Below are 15,654 nucleotides of genomic sequence, written 5' to 3'. Positions count from 1 at the left end.
GCAGGGAGCCGAGGCATCCCACAAAGACGCCATGCACCAACTAGATGAAGCTCGCGACATTGCCCTCCTCCGTTTAGCCAAGTACCAACAGACATTGCGATGGACCACGGTCGATGGGTGCGAAACCGAGCCTTCAATGTTGGGGACCTTGTCCTCCACCTCGTACAGAGCAACAAAGATCGCCACAAGCTCTCCCCACCCTAGGAGGGCCATATGTCATCGCGGAAGAACTCCGGCCAGGCACCTACAAGTTGAAAACCATCGACGGCAAGTTTCTGACCAGCCCCACAACGAGTACTGCTATGGTCGCCGAGTCATGCTCTCCATCAGTGACGCCCTACCATTCCGTGGGATCCCCAAAGGCACCAACCTCTACAAACATCGAGCACCACGTCGGTGACTGTGGCACCCCTTGTCGGGGCGCCTAGGGACTATGTCATTGTCATCAGCTACGACCCTGACAACGACGCCCCCCGTCGGGGCATCCAGGGACTATGCCATCATCATTAGCCATGACCCTGACAATGGTGCCCCTGCCAAGGCGTCTAGGGACTACACCATCGTCATCAGCCACAACCCTAACAATGGTGTCTGGGCGAGGGGCGTCTCCCACCGAGGAAAGGCCGCAACGAACGATGGCAAGGTTGACGACGCTTGGCACCCTCCAGTGCTCCTCCTCCTTCGACAGCAATGGCCCCTTCTCAGCAAAGGCGGCCTGCACCATCTCATCTACATTGGATGACCCCCAGCTCGACATCGCGCTCCGGATTCACCGACGGATCTATGAGCTTTTCTCTCCCTGGCATTACCCTCTCTCACTTAGGACCCACCGCAACGCACGAACTCATTTGGTGGAAAGGAAGGAGAAGAGGTAGCGGCTATGAAGCAGGCAAAGGAGTGGGGTGAGAACTCCCCTCCCCCTCCCTATTTAAGGAAGAGGCGTAGCAACTGGGGAAAGGCGAAAGGTTGGGACAAAAAACTCTCTGCTTTCCCCTATTCACTAACAGGTGGGAGATCAATGCTGATGGGAATCCGAGGGGATACGCCTGGACCGATGGGACGTGCTCTGACCAATAAGACGATGCCTGGGAGTGGCCTGCCACTAATGCACACCGAGCACAAGAACCAGGGCACACTTGCATCTAGACGACTCTCTGCTTCCCCAGGCAGGACCATGGAATGACCCGATGGGGGATGTCCTGTCGGGCCTCTTGGGTCAATCGAATGGCCCAGGCGAAACGACGAACGAACGACCGTAGAAAGATAAGCACCTCTGTTTCCTTGCTTTGCGCATTAACTTCATTACCGAGTTTCCGACCCAGCAACGGCAAGGGCACAGACATTGCTCGGGGGCTGCCGAGAGTGTCTACCTGATTAGACATCCTCCTTGCCCAACCCCTCCTTATGTTTAAAACCGGAAGCACGGTGTGTGGGTATAAAACTTTGAATACAACTGGACGAACCAAGCCTCGATGGCTACGGTGTTTTTGTTCACCAGCATAATCGAATTCGCAGTTCCCCACACCACAAGCTTCGGCTCCCGCCTTCCTGAGAGGGGTTTGGGGGGGCCCTCCTGCAGAATCTCCTTCGAGGAGAAACTGTCAGGTCGCCTAAAAATCAATCAAACGACTCGAATCGCCACTGAGAGACAGAAACGAAAAATGGCAATGTTTATGCAGGTCACACAGACCTCATCACAGACGTCAGACCCGAACCCCGCACGAACAAAATTGGTAAAAGCTTCCCATCGCTCACACCACTAGGGTAACGTTATCAACCCCCCGCTTTCGTTTCAATTAAATTATACACTAAATCCATACATCCAAACATTGCATATGCAAATCCCTACATCCTAACGCTTCGTGTTGCGTCAGGTCACGAAGCGGTAGCTGCCTCACTCAATATGAGCGGCGATCGATTGAGGTTCGAAGGCCGGCCCACGAAGGGCTCGAGGCCGCCTCGCGTCAAATAGAGCTAGGGGAGAAAAACATAGATGAGCCTCAGCGGCCTTGCCCAACCCCACTCAGAAGCGGATAGGGACATCTCGTCCTTTCTCATTTGATTCTAACCCTGAGCCAAACCCATAGAATCTCCGTCGAGGAGATGCCAATGGGCCACCTGAGCCTATCGAACGGCTCAGGCATCTGCTGGGAGGCGGGTTAAGAAGTAGTGAAATGCCACATGAGGACTCTACCGACCCCGTCAGTGAATGATGGACTCGGATTTCACATAAACATACCCGTTAGCGAGCTCATTGAGCGCAACACTCGAGCCATCGAGGCAAGTATCGTCAACTCAGCCCCTCCGGTTACGGAAACCGAGGACGGGGTAACACGTGAAACACAACCGACCCCTATTAGACCCTAAGGGGCTCGGGGGCTCGAGCCGCTCGATCTAAGATCGAGAGACTAAGGTTCGAAGGCTGACCCGCAAAAGGTTCGGGGCTGCCTTGCATCGAACAAGAGCCAGGGGAGAAAACGCAGATGCGCCTCAGCGGCCTTTGCCCAGCCCGTATTGAGGTAGGTAGGGTCATCTCAACCTTCTAGTTCAATCTAGCCTCTAGCCAAGCCCATAGAGTCCCCATTGAGGGGGAATCCATTAGAAGGCGGGCCAAGGAGCAACAGAATGCCACCCGAGGGCTTTTGCCGACCCTGTCGCAAAGCAAATGGGATCGGATTCCATTCGAACATCCCTGTTAGCGAGCTCATAAAGCACGTCACTCGAGCCATCAAGCCAAATGACATCGCCTCAACCCCTCCAGTTGTGAAAAACCGTTGATGGGGCGACAGTCGTGAAACAGGTCGGCCCTTGACCGAATCCTCACCACGCGTGGGGGCTCGAGGAAGGCTGGACCAGCGATAAGTCCAAAACGCACGGTCGTGCAGTGATCGCCAAAGTCCTAAGTAAGGGGTACGCGCGAATACAAACTCATTACATCAGACCTTCTCCTTGCATCGAGACTGGCGACAAGGTTCAGGGGAACAGATAGGTAAGACTGCAAAAATCCCACGCCCAGATGGCTACGGTATTTTTGCTCACTAGCACAATCAAAATTCCCCCTAAACACCTTGGGTCCTACAATCTTAACAAATGGAAGGGTCAGATCGCGTAAAATCTTTCTTGATCGCGTAAAATCTTTCCTCATTGCAAAAAAGGAAGAAGGTAAGGTCAAACAAACGAAACAAAATTGCGAAACAAAGTCATGAATCCATTTTTAGAAGTACCGACACTTGTTCACATATTACGGATAAATATTTATCAAACTTATTCAACTAACTACTTCCACAGAGGGAGAACCGTTTCTTTCAGCCTGTTCACCAGGTTCCGCGCGAGGGGAGTCACCGCCCTCTCAATCTCGTCTAGCTCAGGGTCTTCATAGACAAGCGCGAAGCCTTGGCTCATTACCTCCAAGTTGATCTCCCGATCATAATGAGAACGGGCAACAACGAAGGCTTGGGTGATCTCGGCGTGAAAGGCGTCCTCCTCAAGCTGGCCCACCCGTGCCGTGATACCAGTGGCACGAATCGGGAGGGAGCTGATCCCCTCTCCTTGCACCACCTGTAGGTCGTCATAGACCACCACCACGACAGCATGCAAAAGATCATGCTCATCACTTTTGGCCCGAAGGATCCCCCACACCTCGGCAAGTTCCGTGGCCAGCCCGGTAGAAACTTCCTCGGCCTCTAGCCTTCGGACCACCGCGTCTCCAAGATCTGCCCAGAGGCCACAGCCTCCCAACGCGCCTCGCCGCGCTCTCGGATGGCCCGGTCGCGCTCCTCGCCGGCCGTGCTGCGCTTCGAGTGAAGTCTTTCTTCAGTCCGGCGCAGCAAATCCTGCTCCCCGCATAGCTGAGAGATCACCTCAGCATCCTGGTTCGCCCTCTGCTGTAGGGCCACGGACCTTTCCTTGGCCTTCCGCTAGAGATCCCGCTCCATCTCCAGCTCAGCCAGGACCTCCATGGCCCACTGACTGGCCTCGGCATCCTTTTGAAGTAGCTCGTCCCGCTCCTTTTGGATCCTGGCGGCCGCCGCCTCGTCCAGCTTCACCCTGCCGATAGGTCTTCAAACATCCCATGAATCTCCTCCACGTCCCGACGTGCCTCGACCTCCCGCTACTGGGCGGCGGCGAGCTACGCGCCCACATCTCCTCACAGGCGGGCCTCCTCGGTAAGGCAACCCCTTTCCGCTTTTTGCTCACGGAGGAACCGGGATTCGTTCTGGCTACGAGCAACGATACACTGAAAAGAGGATCGGTATAAAAAATACGAAAACACAAGAATACGTGAAGAAAAGAGAAAACGAGGGAGAAGATTCAGTGGATACCCAGCTAGTAGGAACAAGGATTTTGCGTAGGATGCCACTGGCCTAGCTCAAGGCATCCATCATAGCCGAGAACCCGATGTCGAAATTCTCCCGCTCCATGCTCTCGGCAGCATCGTCAAGCGAGAAAAGAGCCGATGTTGGGTCCTCAGCGGCCATCCACTAGAGCAGTGGCTCACCCCACGTGGGGGAGCGGCTGCCCCCTGACAATAGGGTCGAGGGTGACCTCCTGCTGATCCTCTCCACCACCGCCACGACACCTGGAGACCCTCCGGCCGTGTCCTCCATCTGGCCCACCTTGGGCGCCGTAGCCTAGGCCGTAGGAGGCGCGGATTGCACCGCCCCCTCGGATGCCACCATGGCAACATCCAGCCCCGCCGGGCTTGTCATGGTCGGTGTCACCTCCGTCTGGGCCTCCGGTGGCATGGACTATGCTGCTCCCTCGGACGTCGCAGCGGCTGCATCTGACTACGCCTAGCTCATTAGGGTTGGGGGTGATCCAGCCACGTCCTCCTCCGTCCGGCCCACGTCGGGTGCTATCGCTTGGGCCGCTGGAGGCACAGATTGCGCCGTCCCCTCGGACACCATCGTGGCGGCGTCCGGTTGCCCCTGGCTTGGAGTAGTCATGGCCACCACCACCGGCAACACCGGACCCTCGGTTAGCAGTGTCGTGACCGCCATGGAAGACGCCGCCTGCTTGGTGACCACCAAGGGCGCGGGCGCCACCGCGGGCACCGCCAGATCGGCCAACAAGGCTGCAGCATCAGCGCCTCTCCTGCCCAAAATAGAGGCAATGTCGGGCAGCGCTGTCCGCCCCGCCTGAAGGGCAAGGCTCTTCTTGGGTGCCAGCCCTAGAGAGCGGCCCCGCCGCAAGAATCTACAAGAGGGAAAAAGGCATAAGGTTGAAAGAGAAGAATAAAAAGGGGGAAATAGGGGAATTAGTGGCCTACTCCGACGCCTTGGGGCGGCGGGAACATTTTGGGGATGAACCCCCAGACCCCTGCCCTGACTCATCTAGGCGGAACCGCTTTGAGCCTGCTCCCTGCTCCCTGCTCCCAGGCAGGGGGGCTTGCCTCCCTTATCTTCGAGGGCGCGGCGACGGAGCCGCCCCTCTCCATCGATGCCTCGGGGGCAGCGACCGATCCGCCTCCCATCCACCGATCCTCCGGCGGCACCCCGGGTGGGGTGGCAGATTCTCCGGCTCCCACCGGCCCCGCGGACGGGCCGATGGTTCAGCCCACCTCCATCGATCTCACGGACTCTCTTCCCTCAGCATGGAATGGGAAGGGTCCCTACATGGGTCAGTGGGTGTCTGTCAGCATATCCTCGTCCGCCAGGACATCCCAATCCACGCCGACGGCTACCTCGTTGTCGTCGTCGTCATCGTCATCACTATCTGTCTCTTCTCCTCGATCACACGCTTGCCGCTTTTGTAATAGCTTCTTCTTCCTAAGCTCCCTCGACTTTTTGTCCCACTCGGCCGCGATACGGTTCGCTTTCGCTAGGGTCTGATCCTTCTGTAATGGAGCCGGGCTATCCTTGAAGAATAGTCCCCCCGGCTGGTCCCGCCATCCCTAGGGTCAGCTTCAAGGGGTTAGAAATTCAAGTAAAAAAGGAGTATGGAGAAGGAAAACTTATGAAGTCAATAAACCTCGGTTCTGGCCACATTGGGGGATGCCCCGGCACCGGGAACACGAAATCGAGGACGACGCTAGCGGAGTCCTTCAAAGGCTCCATCGCCTCCTTCATGCGTTGTGCCACCACGGACGGAGGCAGCGCCTCATCGACAAGCACCGTCCCTTCGGACGGTGCTCCAGGCACCATCTGGTGCAGGGGAAGCACGCGCGCCATCAGCGACGCCACCCTCCTCACATGGTAGGCGCCAATGATCCTCGAACCCTTCATGCCCCTGTCCTTCAAAGTTTGGAGGGCAGCAAGAAGGTCGTCGATGTTCTTCTTCTCCTTGGTCAGGACGCCCCACCTCCACGACCCCGGGGCCTCCTTGATGACGCACTCGAAGAAGACTGGCAAAGGGGCGGCGATGTCATCCTTGACATAGAACCATTGCGAATGCCACCCCTTGTTGGAGGTGGACAGACGCATTAACGGGTACACATCTGACCGATTGTTGTAGAGGTGAATGCTGGCGCATCCCACCGCGCGCGGGCAGCTCCTGCTTCCTAACCCACATCTTCAGAAGGTTCACGGTGAAGATATGCCGCCATAGGTTGAAGTGGGGATCGATCCCTAAGAACCCCTCACACAGGGCGACAAACACCGTAATGTGCTGGATCCCATTGAGGGTAAGGTGCTGCAACTCCACCAGGTAGTAATCCAACAGCCCCTAAAGGAACGGGTGAGCAGGTATGGCGAATCCCCGCTCATGGAAGTGGGCGAAGGACACGACATACCCTTCGAGTGGCGATGGCTCGTCCTCATCACCAGGCAGCCACCACTCCTCGGCGGCAGTCAGCGGGCGAAGGAGGCCACAGCGAATGAGGCCCTCCAGGCGCTGAGGGGTGATGCTAGATCTGCCCCACGGCTCCATTGAAACAATTGGGAGGAGGGTGGACGCGAGTTCAATGGCGGTTGCGATGCGGGTTCGAGCTATGCGAGTGTGGGAGGCTCTGGCGATTGGCGGTGGAGGTTGACGATGCGAAGGCGAAAAGGCGAAGTACGGAACCCTAGGGGCGAATCCCGTGGTTTTATAGGGGCGATGGACGCGAGAAGGGCAACCGTCCATCTCAATCTCCGAGCCTGCCACAACATAGCACCGCGTCATGCCCCGGGATACGCGCCAGCGATCCCTATCCCTTCCCACCAAAATCGCGCCGGACGGTTCGTCTTCCCGAGCGGATCGGACTCTTTTCCCACAAAGGGGACATGGGTCAGAAGATATCCCCTCCGGCCTGTATAGGCCTAGAAAGCCCAAGGGTCGGCCCAACAGTCTCGATGGCCATCCCAACAAAGGACAGGACCGCGAGCGACTAAGACGTAGGTACGCGAACATCGGTAGGGCCTCGTTCCACGATCGAGCCCCAGCCAGACAGTCCCTGGACGAAATCCCCCGAACAGGATACCAGGGTTCCCTTAAAACTTTCCAGTTGACAAAAACCGAATCCCACAGCCTTACCCGCGAAGGATCCAAAATTACCCCCTGGGCGGTTCAATCCAAATCACCCGGGGCTACACCCGACGGGTGCGCTCGCGCGCACCCTCTGACGAATCGACATACCCTCTGGCCGATTCTATCCGAATCACCCGAGGGCTTGGGGGCTACTGTCGGGGACCTAATACCAGGGTACCCAATGAGGTAGGACTAATAACCATCGAACGTTGATCCTTCTAGTCAGACGAGAGCACTGCTACTCTTCTTGCCTGGGCGACGGAAGGTTGGTTCCGCCTCGCCCGACGGCTAAGGGCTGGCTTCGCCTCGCCCGACGTTCGAGGGAGGGCTCCGCCTCGCCCGACCCCCGAGGTCTGAGGGAGGGCTCCGCCTCGCCCGACCCCCGAGGATGGGCTCCGCCTTGCCCGACCCCCGAGGGCTAGCCTCCACCTCACCCGACGGCTAGGGGCTGGCTCCGTCTCGCCCGACGTCTGAGGGTAGGCTCGCCGTGCCCGACCCCCGAGGGCTGGCTCCGTCTCGCCCGACGTCCTAGGACGGGCTCCGCCTTGCCCGACGATCGCACCCTGCTCCTTCCTAATGATAATCACAGGGTATGACAGGACATTCGAGTCAAACACAGTACCGAGGACCATGCCCTGCACGCCTGTAGGAAGGTACCGTCAGTTTACGATGGGACGGGCGCTTTAGGCCCTTTCCGACGTAACAGTGCCTGAATAATGTTGTAGGCGCCGATTTTTGTCCCACAGTGTAGTAGGCACCGCCTTCAGTCCTCAGGCGTAGATACTAATACAGGCATACGACAGCCACTATGGTCCAAGATAGGAATCACCTCATCTATAGTGATGGATGTATTGTCACTTCCCCTGTTACTCCCCGAGGGGTCACAGCTCGGCTCTCCGGCACGCCGCACCGTCCGCCGGCGTAGGATGGGACGCACCCACTTGCTAAAAAAGGCCAGGGCATGGCCTACGAAGATCAGCGAACATGCCACCTCTGACACGGTCTGCCGTGTTAAGCAGGGCAGGCATAGGAAAAAAGGAAGACCCGGCTCCCTCGAAGGACCTTCAATACCTTTGATATTTTCCTTTTTCTCCGATCTGTAACCCCTGCTCCCCCCTTGTCTATAAAAGGGAGGGCAGACCCCCCCCCCACCAAAGGGACCGACTTGGGAGAGATAAGTTCAACACACACACGATACTTCACACACGGATGAGCAGCGACCAAGCTCTCGACGACCTTTTCGATCATTCCATCAGAGACTTGGAACTCGTTCATCTCTCAACCGTTTGTACCCCCTACTACGATCTATTTTCAGTACTAATAACACGAGCAGCAGCAACAGACTGGACGTAGGGACGTTTAGCCCGAACCAGTATAAACCTCGTGTCCTTTAGTACACCATCCGGGCCTAACGCGTAACAATCATAAATTTACCCGCCGTTGTTTGTTCGAAACACCGACAGTGGCCCTATCAGGCACGGCCCGTGAGACACGGCGTGCCGTGCCGGCCTGTTGGCCATATATACACCCATCCATATATAGCAGCATTTCACAGAGAAAGAGAGAGGGGTGAGTGAGTAAACAAGAAGATGGCCTTTTGATCCCTGATGCTGCTGCTGAAAACATCCGATGCACCGGGGCGCCGGCGACGGGGACGTGCTCTAGTTTCTGAACCGGTTGCCGAACCAACTGGCCGGACCAAATAAATTCTGCTCGGTCTTTGTATCATCTCCTTTTTACTACGGAGAAAGTGGAAGTGAATGCCACAGTTGAGGGATGTATAGAGACTGAAATTGGCATCGTACACTGCCATAGAGCGCTGTAGACTGAAATTGGCAGTTGCAGTTTTGCCCAGCTCGCGCATGCATCATAGAGCATCATCCAATCTGTCAAGAGTGAGTGAAACCTTGCTTAGCAGCTGTACAAGCAAGTGAAACCCACTCGATGCCCGATCATTTGCATCAACAGCGTCACGGAATTCACGGCACGGAACGGGACGAGGGGAACAGCACAGGACAGGAGAAGTGGAGAGAGCGCGCGCGCGGGTGACGCCAGGAGACCCCGTTCCATTCCACACTAGCCAAGCCAAGGTGTGGGTGTGGCCTGTGGCGGTGTGGCCGCCGCCTCCTCTCGTCTCGTCTTCGTCCCGACCGGGGGCGTCCGAGGCAGCGCGCGCGCGAGACACAGACAGAGAGAGAAGGGGGAAGGGGAAAAATAACTGCGGCTCGACAAGACCCCAGAATAGGAGGACCACTTCCCTCCCCCTCCGGCCACCACGCGCCTGCCTCCCACCGCTCGTCCGCCCCTCGCCCGCACCACACCACGCCGGCGCCGGAGCTGCGCGCGGCCGCGACCCGGAGGAGCGTCCGGCCCCCGCCGCGCCAGATCTGGCCACGCCCGCAGCCCGCATGCCCCTCCCCCTCCCCAGATCCGCCTGACCTAGCCACGTCCGCTCCCCCGCCCCCGCTCCCCGCTCCCCCGCCATGGACGACGTGTCCAAGTACGCGCACAGCCCGGCGCACCTGGCCGTCCTGCGGCGCGACCACGCGGCGCTGCGGCGGCTGGTCGCGGCGCTCCCGCGCCTGCCGCGCGCCGGGGAGGTGGCCACCGAGGAGGAGTCCATCACGGGGGAGGCCGTGGCGGACGCCGTCTCGGCAGTCATCGACCGCCGCGACGTGCCGCGGAGGGAGACCCCGCTCCACCTCGCCGTGCGCCTCCGCGACCCCGTCGCCGCCGACATCCTCATGTCCGCGGGCGCCGACTGGTCGCTGCAGAACGCCGACGGCTGGTCCGCGCTCCAGGAGGCCGTCTGCACACGCGAGGAGGCCATCGCCACCATCATCGCGCGCCACTACCAGCCGCTCGCCTGGGCCAAGTGGTGCCGCCGCCTCCCGCGCATCCTCGCCTCCATCTCCCGCATCCGCGACTTCTACATGGAGATCTCCTTCCACTTCGAGTCCTCCGTCATCCCTTTCATCGGCCGCATCGCGCCCTCCGACACCTACCGCATTTGGAAGCGCGGCGCCGCGCTCCGGGCCGACATGACGCTCGCGGGCTTCGACGGCTTCCGCATCCAGCGCTCGGACCAGACGTTCCTCTTCCTCGGGGACGGCGCCAGGCCCGAGGATGCCGGGGGCAAGGAGTTGCACCCGGGCTCGCTCATAGTGCTGGCGCACAAGGATAAGGAGATTACGGATGCGCTGGAGGGGGCGGGCGTGCAGCCCACTGAGTCCGAGGTGGCGCATGAGGTAGCCTTGATGTCCAAGACCAACATGTACCGTCCGGGGATCGACGTCACACAGGCGGAGCTTGTCCCACACTTGAATTGGCGCCGCCAAGAGAGGTCAGAAGCCGTCGGGCACTGGAAAGCCAAGGTGTATGACATGCAGAATGTCCTCGTCACTGTGAAGTCTAGGCGCGTGCCTGGGGCGATGACGGACGAGGAGCTGTTTGCCATGGACGGGGAGGAGAAGAACGGGAGGGGCACGGAGCTTGATGCTGAGTTAGACGAAGTGTTGACAGCCGAGGAGAGGAAGCAACTTGATTCTGCGCTTAGGATGGGGAACAACGAAGAGGAATCTGAGGAGAGGGGCGACCAAGGTGGCGCTGGTGCTGATCATATGGATGCGAATGGTGTGGCCAAAGATAAGAAGGGATGGTTCGGTTGGGGCGGCAAGAAGGGTGCCAAGGGTGATGACAAGCCATCGAAGGTGGGGAGTAAGGATGAAGCAAGTGACCCAGGGAAGCAAAAGGAGAAGGGCAGCGGGAAGAAGAAGAAGGGTGGTTCCTCTGCTGAGTCTCTAAAACATGAAAGCGAGTACAAGAAGGGGTTAAGACCGGTGTTGTGGCTGACACCGGATTTCCCTCTGAAGACAGATGAACTCATCCCTCTGCTTGATGTCCTAGCAAACAAAGTGAAGGCTGTCAGGAGGCTTAGGGAACTCTTGACCACCAAACTTCCTACAGGCACATTCCCAGTCAAGGTACACTATCGGGCATCTTGATTACATTAGCTGTGCCATTTATTCCAATCAAATTGCATACCTATTATTTCTCAATCATCTCCATGGGCTACTATGTTTCTTTGCTACTCAAGATATTCTGTCAAATCTGAATCAAGTTTCTTACCACATCTAACAGTTATTTACTTCCTGTAAGGGTAGCAAGTTAGTCTAATACTACATGCTTGTTGCTTGAGATGCCATTGTTTGTTGCATCCATTGTGTGTGCTCTTATCCTTATTGACTTTGGCTAATACCTTGTCCATCATGTTGTTTGGATCTCAACTGCGAACACTTCCTTCCCCAATTCCTACATTGATTTTTGGTTAGTCATGTTTCCTTTTTCTTGGGACTATTTTTTTTTAATAAGAAACATTGTGTTTGTTTGAACTTTAAGATAGCATACTTCATGTTATAGAACTGGTGCATCTTATGTGGTGTCTTCCAGGTAATCAATTATTTGCACTAACAAGGACACAATCATAAGATGTGGTGCCCACTTGTTCACTAACATGGATACAGTCATAAGAAAATATATAATGTCACTTTACCATATGTTCTTTGGTCGCATAGGATCCATAGATAGTTAAGAAGCAAAACTTTGCTTTTAAGCTACCAATACTGTTGGCCATGATCCCTTCTGGAATAAGTGGAAATTGACAATTTGTATGTGTTAAAATGGACATGATAAAAGTTAAATTTGGAAAGTACCATCGCAGAGTTCAACCAACTTGGAAAAAAGCCATCAGTGTCTCTTTGACGCATGGCTTCAGTGCCCACATGCCATACCCACATCTAATGGTTTTTCCAATGTGGGCATCTTTACAACTTATCCACTTTAATTGTAAACCATTTCTGATGTATATGGTACAGCATTGAGTCATAGAATCTTGTGTGAACTATCTTGCCCTTTTTATCTGGTTGTCACATCATTGCTATTTTTGTTAGTCAACTTTAAATCCTTGAACTGTGGCTAGCAGGGTGGTTGCTCCCACTATCCATGTCAATAATCTTGCAGATTTCAGAAGCTGCCAAAAAGATGTGTTTCCTGTTGGGGTTTTCATTTTTCAAAACTTTCTTGAGCCACCCTATCACTCAACCACTTTGTCTCTTCTCCATTCAAGTCTTGATTAGCTGGGTCCTACTTCAAACCACCAGAAAACTAATGACCCACTGCTCCTACTAAATATTGCACTCTGAAATTAGTTGATGATGTGTCCTACAACAACATTTCCTACCCCACTCTTTCCTGAAAAATGTTTATTAATCCAGGACAACTATGAGTGATGCTATTTATTCCTAGTCTATTTTGATGAAATTGTGAATTTTATCTGCAACTCTTGCTGTTTCTTTTTCATTTTGATGCGAAGCCAAGTTTTATTTCCAATTTGCCAATCAATGCGTTTTTTATATATTTGGGATGTACCGATATTTTATTTGAGACATGCGGCAGGATGGGTTGTATGATTTATGATTGATTGAAGTGAGGATGGATTAGTGGAAAAGAACCATAGGTGTTGGGTGTTCCATTAGGTTTAAGCGGAAGTATGGCTTACCTTGTAGGAGCACCCATTTCTGCCGTGTATATTTCTTTCAAAATCTCTCTTTTCACAGTCAAGATGCGTGGTGTTCTCATGGAAAGCTGTTCTTGCACGTACTTAGCAAGAGTGTTTTCTTCTGATCCATCTCAAGAGAAAATTGCCATGGATGATAAAAGCACTTGACGCATTAATATCTATTTTTGCATAGTTACCTCTGACTTTCTGTAGCATCTTATTTCAGATTGGCATCCCAATTGTTCCAACGATACGAGTCATCGTGACATTCACAAAGTTCGAAGAACTACAGCCTGTAGATGAGTTTGCCACCCCACCTTCAAGCCCGACACAATTTCAGGACGCGAAAGCCAAAGAATCAGAAGGATCAGGCTCATGGTATTCATGGGTAAAGGGTGGCCGAGGTACACAGTCCAGTGACAGTGGTGATAGCCGGAACTGGAAAGATGAGGTCGATCCGTTCCACATACCGTCGGACTACACCTGGGTTGATGCCACCGAGAAGAAGCGGAGGATGAAGGCAAAGAAAGCCAAGAGCAGGCGGGGCACAGCCCGAAAACAGTCCTCAAAGAACACTTCGGAAGGAGGCCACCACCACCCCATGATGGATGGCTTCGAGGAATAAACCACGTTTTCACCAGCATAGTAAGCTGTCTTTGTATTCTTAAGATGTTAGTTGTTGATGGCAGCTGCACGCCCGAGGCAGATTGATGTTGTGCCTGGAGCACCCCCCGTGGCAATGGATCGGAGTCGAATCTCCTTGAGAACGTACAGATGGCTTATACCCCCACTAATCTGTAATTCAGTAAGCGCTATTTTTGTCCCCCTCCGTTTTTCATCTTGCTAGATGTATGTTTGACAGATGATGATACGGGCCTGTCGTTGTTGAAAAAAATGTGTTTGAGGGGACTGTAGTGTTCCTCTCCCCCTGTTGTATGGAAAATTACCAATATGCAGCGATTTTCTCGCAAAGAGGAAGCTCAATGCACATGCTTGTTTGTTCACACTCCTTTTGCTGCTGTTTGCTGCTTCCATTCCTTCTGTTTATAGTCTTCTGCTCGAGTTTCTGCTGATGTGTAACGACAGTGTATTTTTGATATTTTCCCATGCTTTGTTAGTTTGTTTCCAAGGCAATCTACTGGTCCTCACTGGCACTGTACCTAACTGTATCGCTAACCTTTAGTGGGTAGTTACGGTTAAGCAACTACTACATAGCGATGTGGAAATATAACGGTTTAGAGCCGCACTGGTCAACTGGTAAAGGTTGATGGTGCTCGATCAACCACTGATTGATTGTGATGGTGACACGATCGCAGTTTGCCCTCGGATCTCGGTTTATAGATTTTGACTGCAACATGTCCACTTCCATATATCTCTTCTGGTTTTGCGATTAAAGCATGACGTGCTTCTACCCCATGCAGGCAATTTTTATCACTAAGAAGCACTTAGGGATGCTTGACCCACTCAAAATGATGAGTTGGTTCTTCGTACTTCTCTTCTTTCGTAAACTTTTTTTTTTAAGGCCATGTTCGCTTGACTTATAAGCCATATTTTTTTTAGCCAACAAACGGTATTTTTCTTTAACAACAAATCAACCAACAGTATTTTCAGCCATGACTTATCAGCCAAGCGAACAGGGCATTAGAAAACTAGAGTGGAGAGAGTCTTTTTTTAGAAGGTTTAAATACCGCTACTAATACTCATACACGCACACACTTAACTCATTTCCGTGGATTGCCTATTTAGGGCTCGTTCGTTTCCTAGGGAATCATACCCTGGATTTGTTCCTACCAGAATAAAAGGAAAGGCAGATCCAGTGCCAGAGGCTCCCACATGAATGGATTGTTTTTACCAGGATCACTATAATAATTTATATAACATCACATCATCTTGAACAATTCCAGATGGATTTTACCCTAACCGAACGAGCCCTTTTTAGGATTCGTTTAGATCCACTCGTGCTAAGTTAGCAAAGGCTATTTGGATCCAACCGTTAAATATTAATGGGTGGTTGGATAGTTGTTTAAAGATGTATATGAACTATCAACATGTATTAGCATCCCTAAACTTATTAATGAACTAGTCACCCTGTTCGCTTGTTGGTTTCAGCCAACCCAAACCAACCAGCCAACAGTATTTTTCTTTCACAACAAACCAGCACCAGCCAGCCCAAAAACCAACCAGCGAACAGGCCGAGTATCTCCATCTCGCAAAAAGGTGTCATTTTGCATTTGTTCTAAATCAAACAATCTTAAGTTTAACCAAGCTTGTATAAACAAATATCAGTATTATGATACCAAATAAATATCATTGAATTCATCATAAAATATATTTTTTATAGCAAATCTATTTGATATCATAAATATCGATAACCTTTTTTTTAACTTGGCCAAAAGTAACGTACTTTGACTTGGGACAAACCCAAGCATTGCAAGATGGAGGTAGTAATTGTTAGCTAATGGTCAGTAGGTTTATTTGGTCCAGTTTAGCAGCCTGTTCGACTGATGTTGATACGATCGTATATGATCGTGGATTATTATTGTTGGCTAGTTTGGTGTGAGAGAAAAATACTGTTCTGACTAGAAATTTACGATCGTTTACGACCAAGCGAACAGGCTGTAGATCCATTAGTTACTAATACTTAGCTATCT

At 53.3% G+C, this 15,654-nt stretch overlaps 1 protein-coding gene across 1 annotated transcript; it reads left to right on the top strand.

Annotated features, from left to right (window-relative positions):
* The first annotated feature begins 9,549 nt into the window (after window positions 1-9,549).
* LOC136467983 (uncharacterized) lies at window positions 9,550-14,009 on the top strand. The gene is made up of 2 exons (XM_066466833.1): window positions 9,550-11,429; window positions 13,230-14,009. The coding sequence occupies exons 1-2, from the start codon at window positions 9,930-9,932 to the stop codon at window positions 13,626-13,628; spliced, it is 1,899 nt and encodes a 632-aa protein (XP_066322930.1). The 5' UTR covers window positions 9,550-9,929; the 3' UTR covers window positions 13,629-14,009.
* Window positions 14,010-15,654: the final 1,645 nt, after the last annotated feature.

This window comes from Miscanthus floridulus, chromosome 7, assembly GCF_019320115.1.
Source record: "Miscanthus floridulus cultivar M001 chromosome 7, ASM1932011v1, whole genome shotgun sequence".
In the NCBI taxonomy this organism is placed as follows: domain Eukaryota; kingdom Viridiplantae; phylum Streptophyta; class Magnoliopsida; order Poales; family Poaceae; genus Miscanthus; species Miscanthus floridulus.
Note: the sequence above shows the minus strand (reverse complement) of the source record. Positions and strands in the feature narration are given on the sequence as shown.

Excerpts from the sequence above, each read along its gene's own strand:
- LOC136467983 (XM_066466833.1), top strand. The coding sequence starts at position 9,930 with ATGGACGACGTGTCCAAGTACGCGCACAGCCCGGCGCACCTGGCCGTC. Across the intron at positions 11,430-13,229 it reads CAGGCACATTCCCAGTCAAG|ATTGGCATCCCAATTGTTCC; the intron begins GTACACTATCGG and ends ATCTTATTTCAG.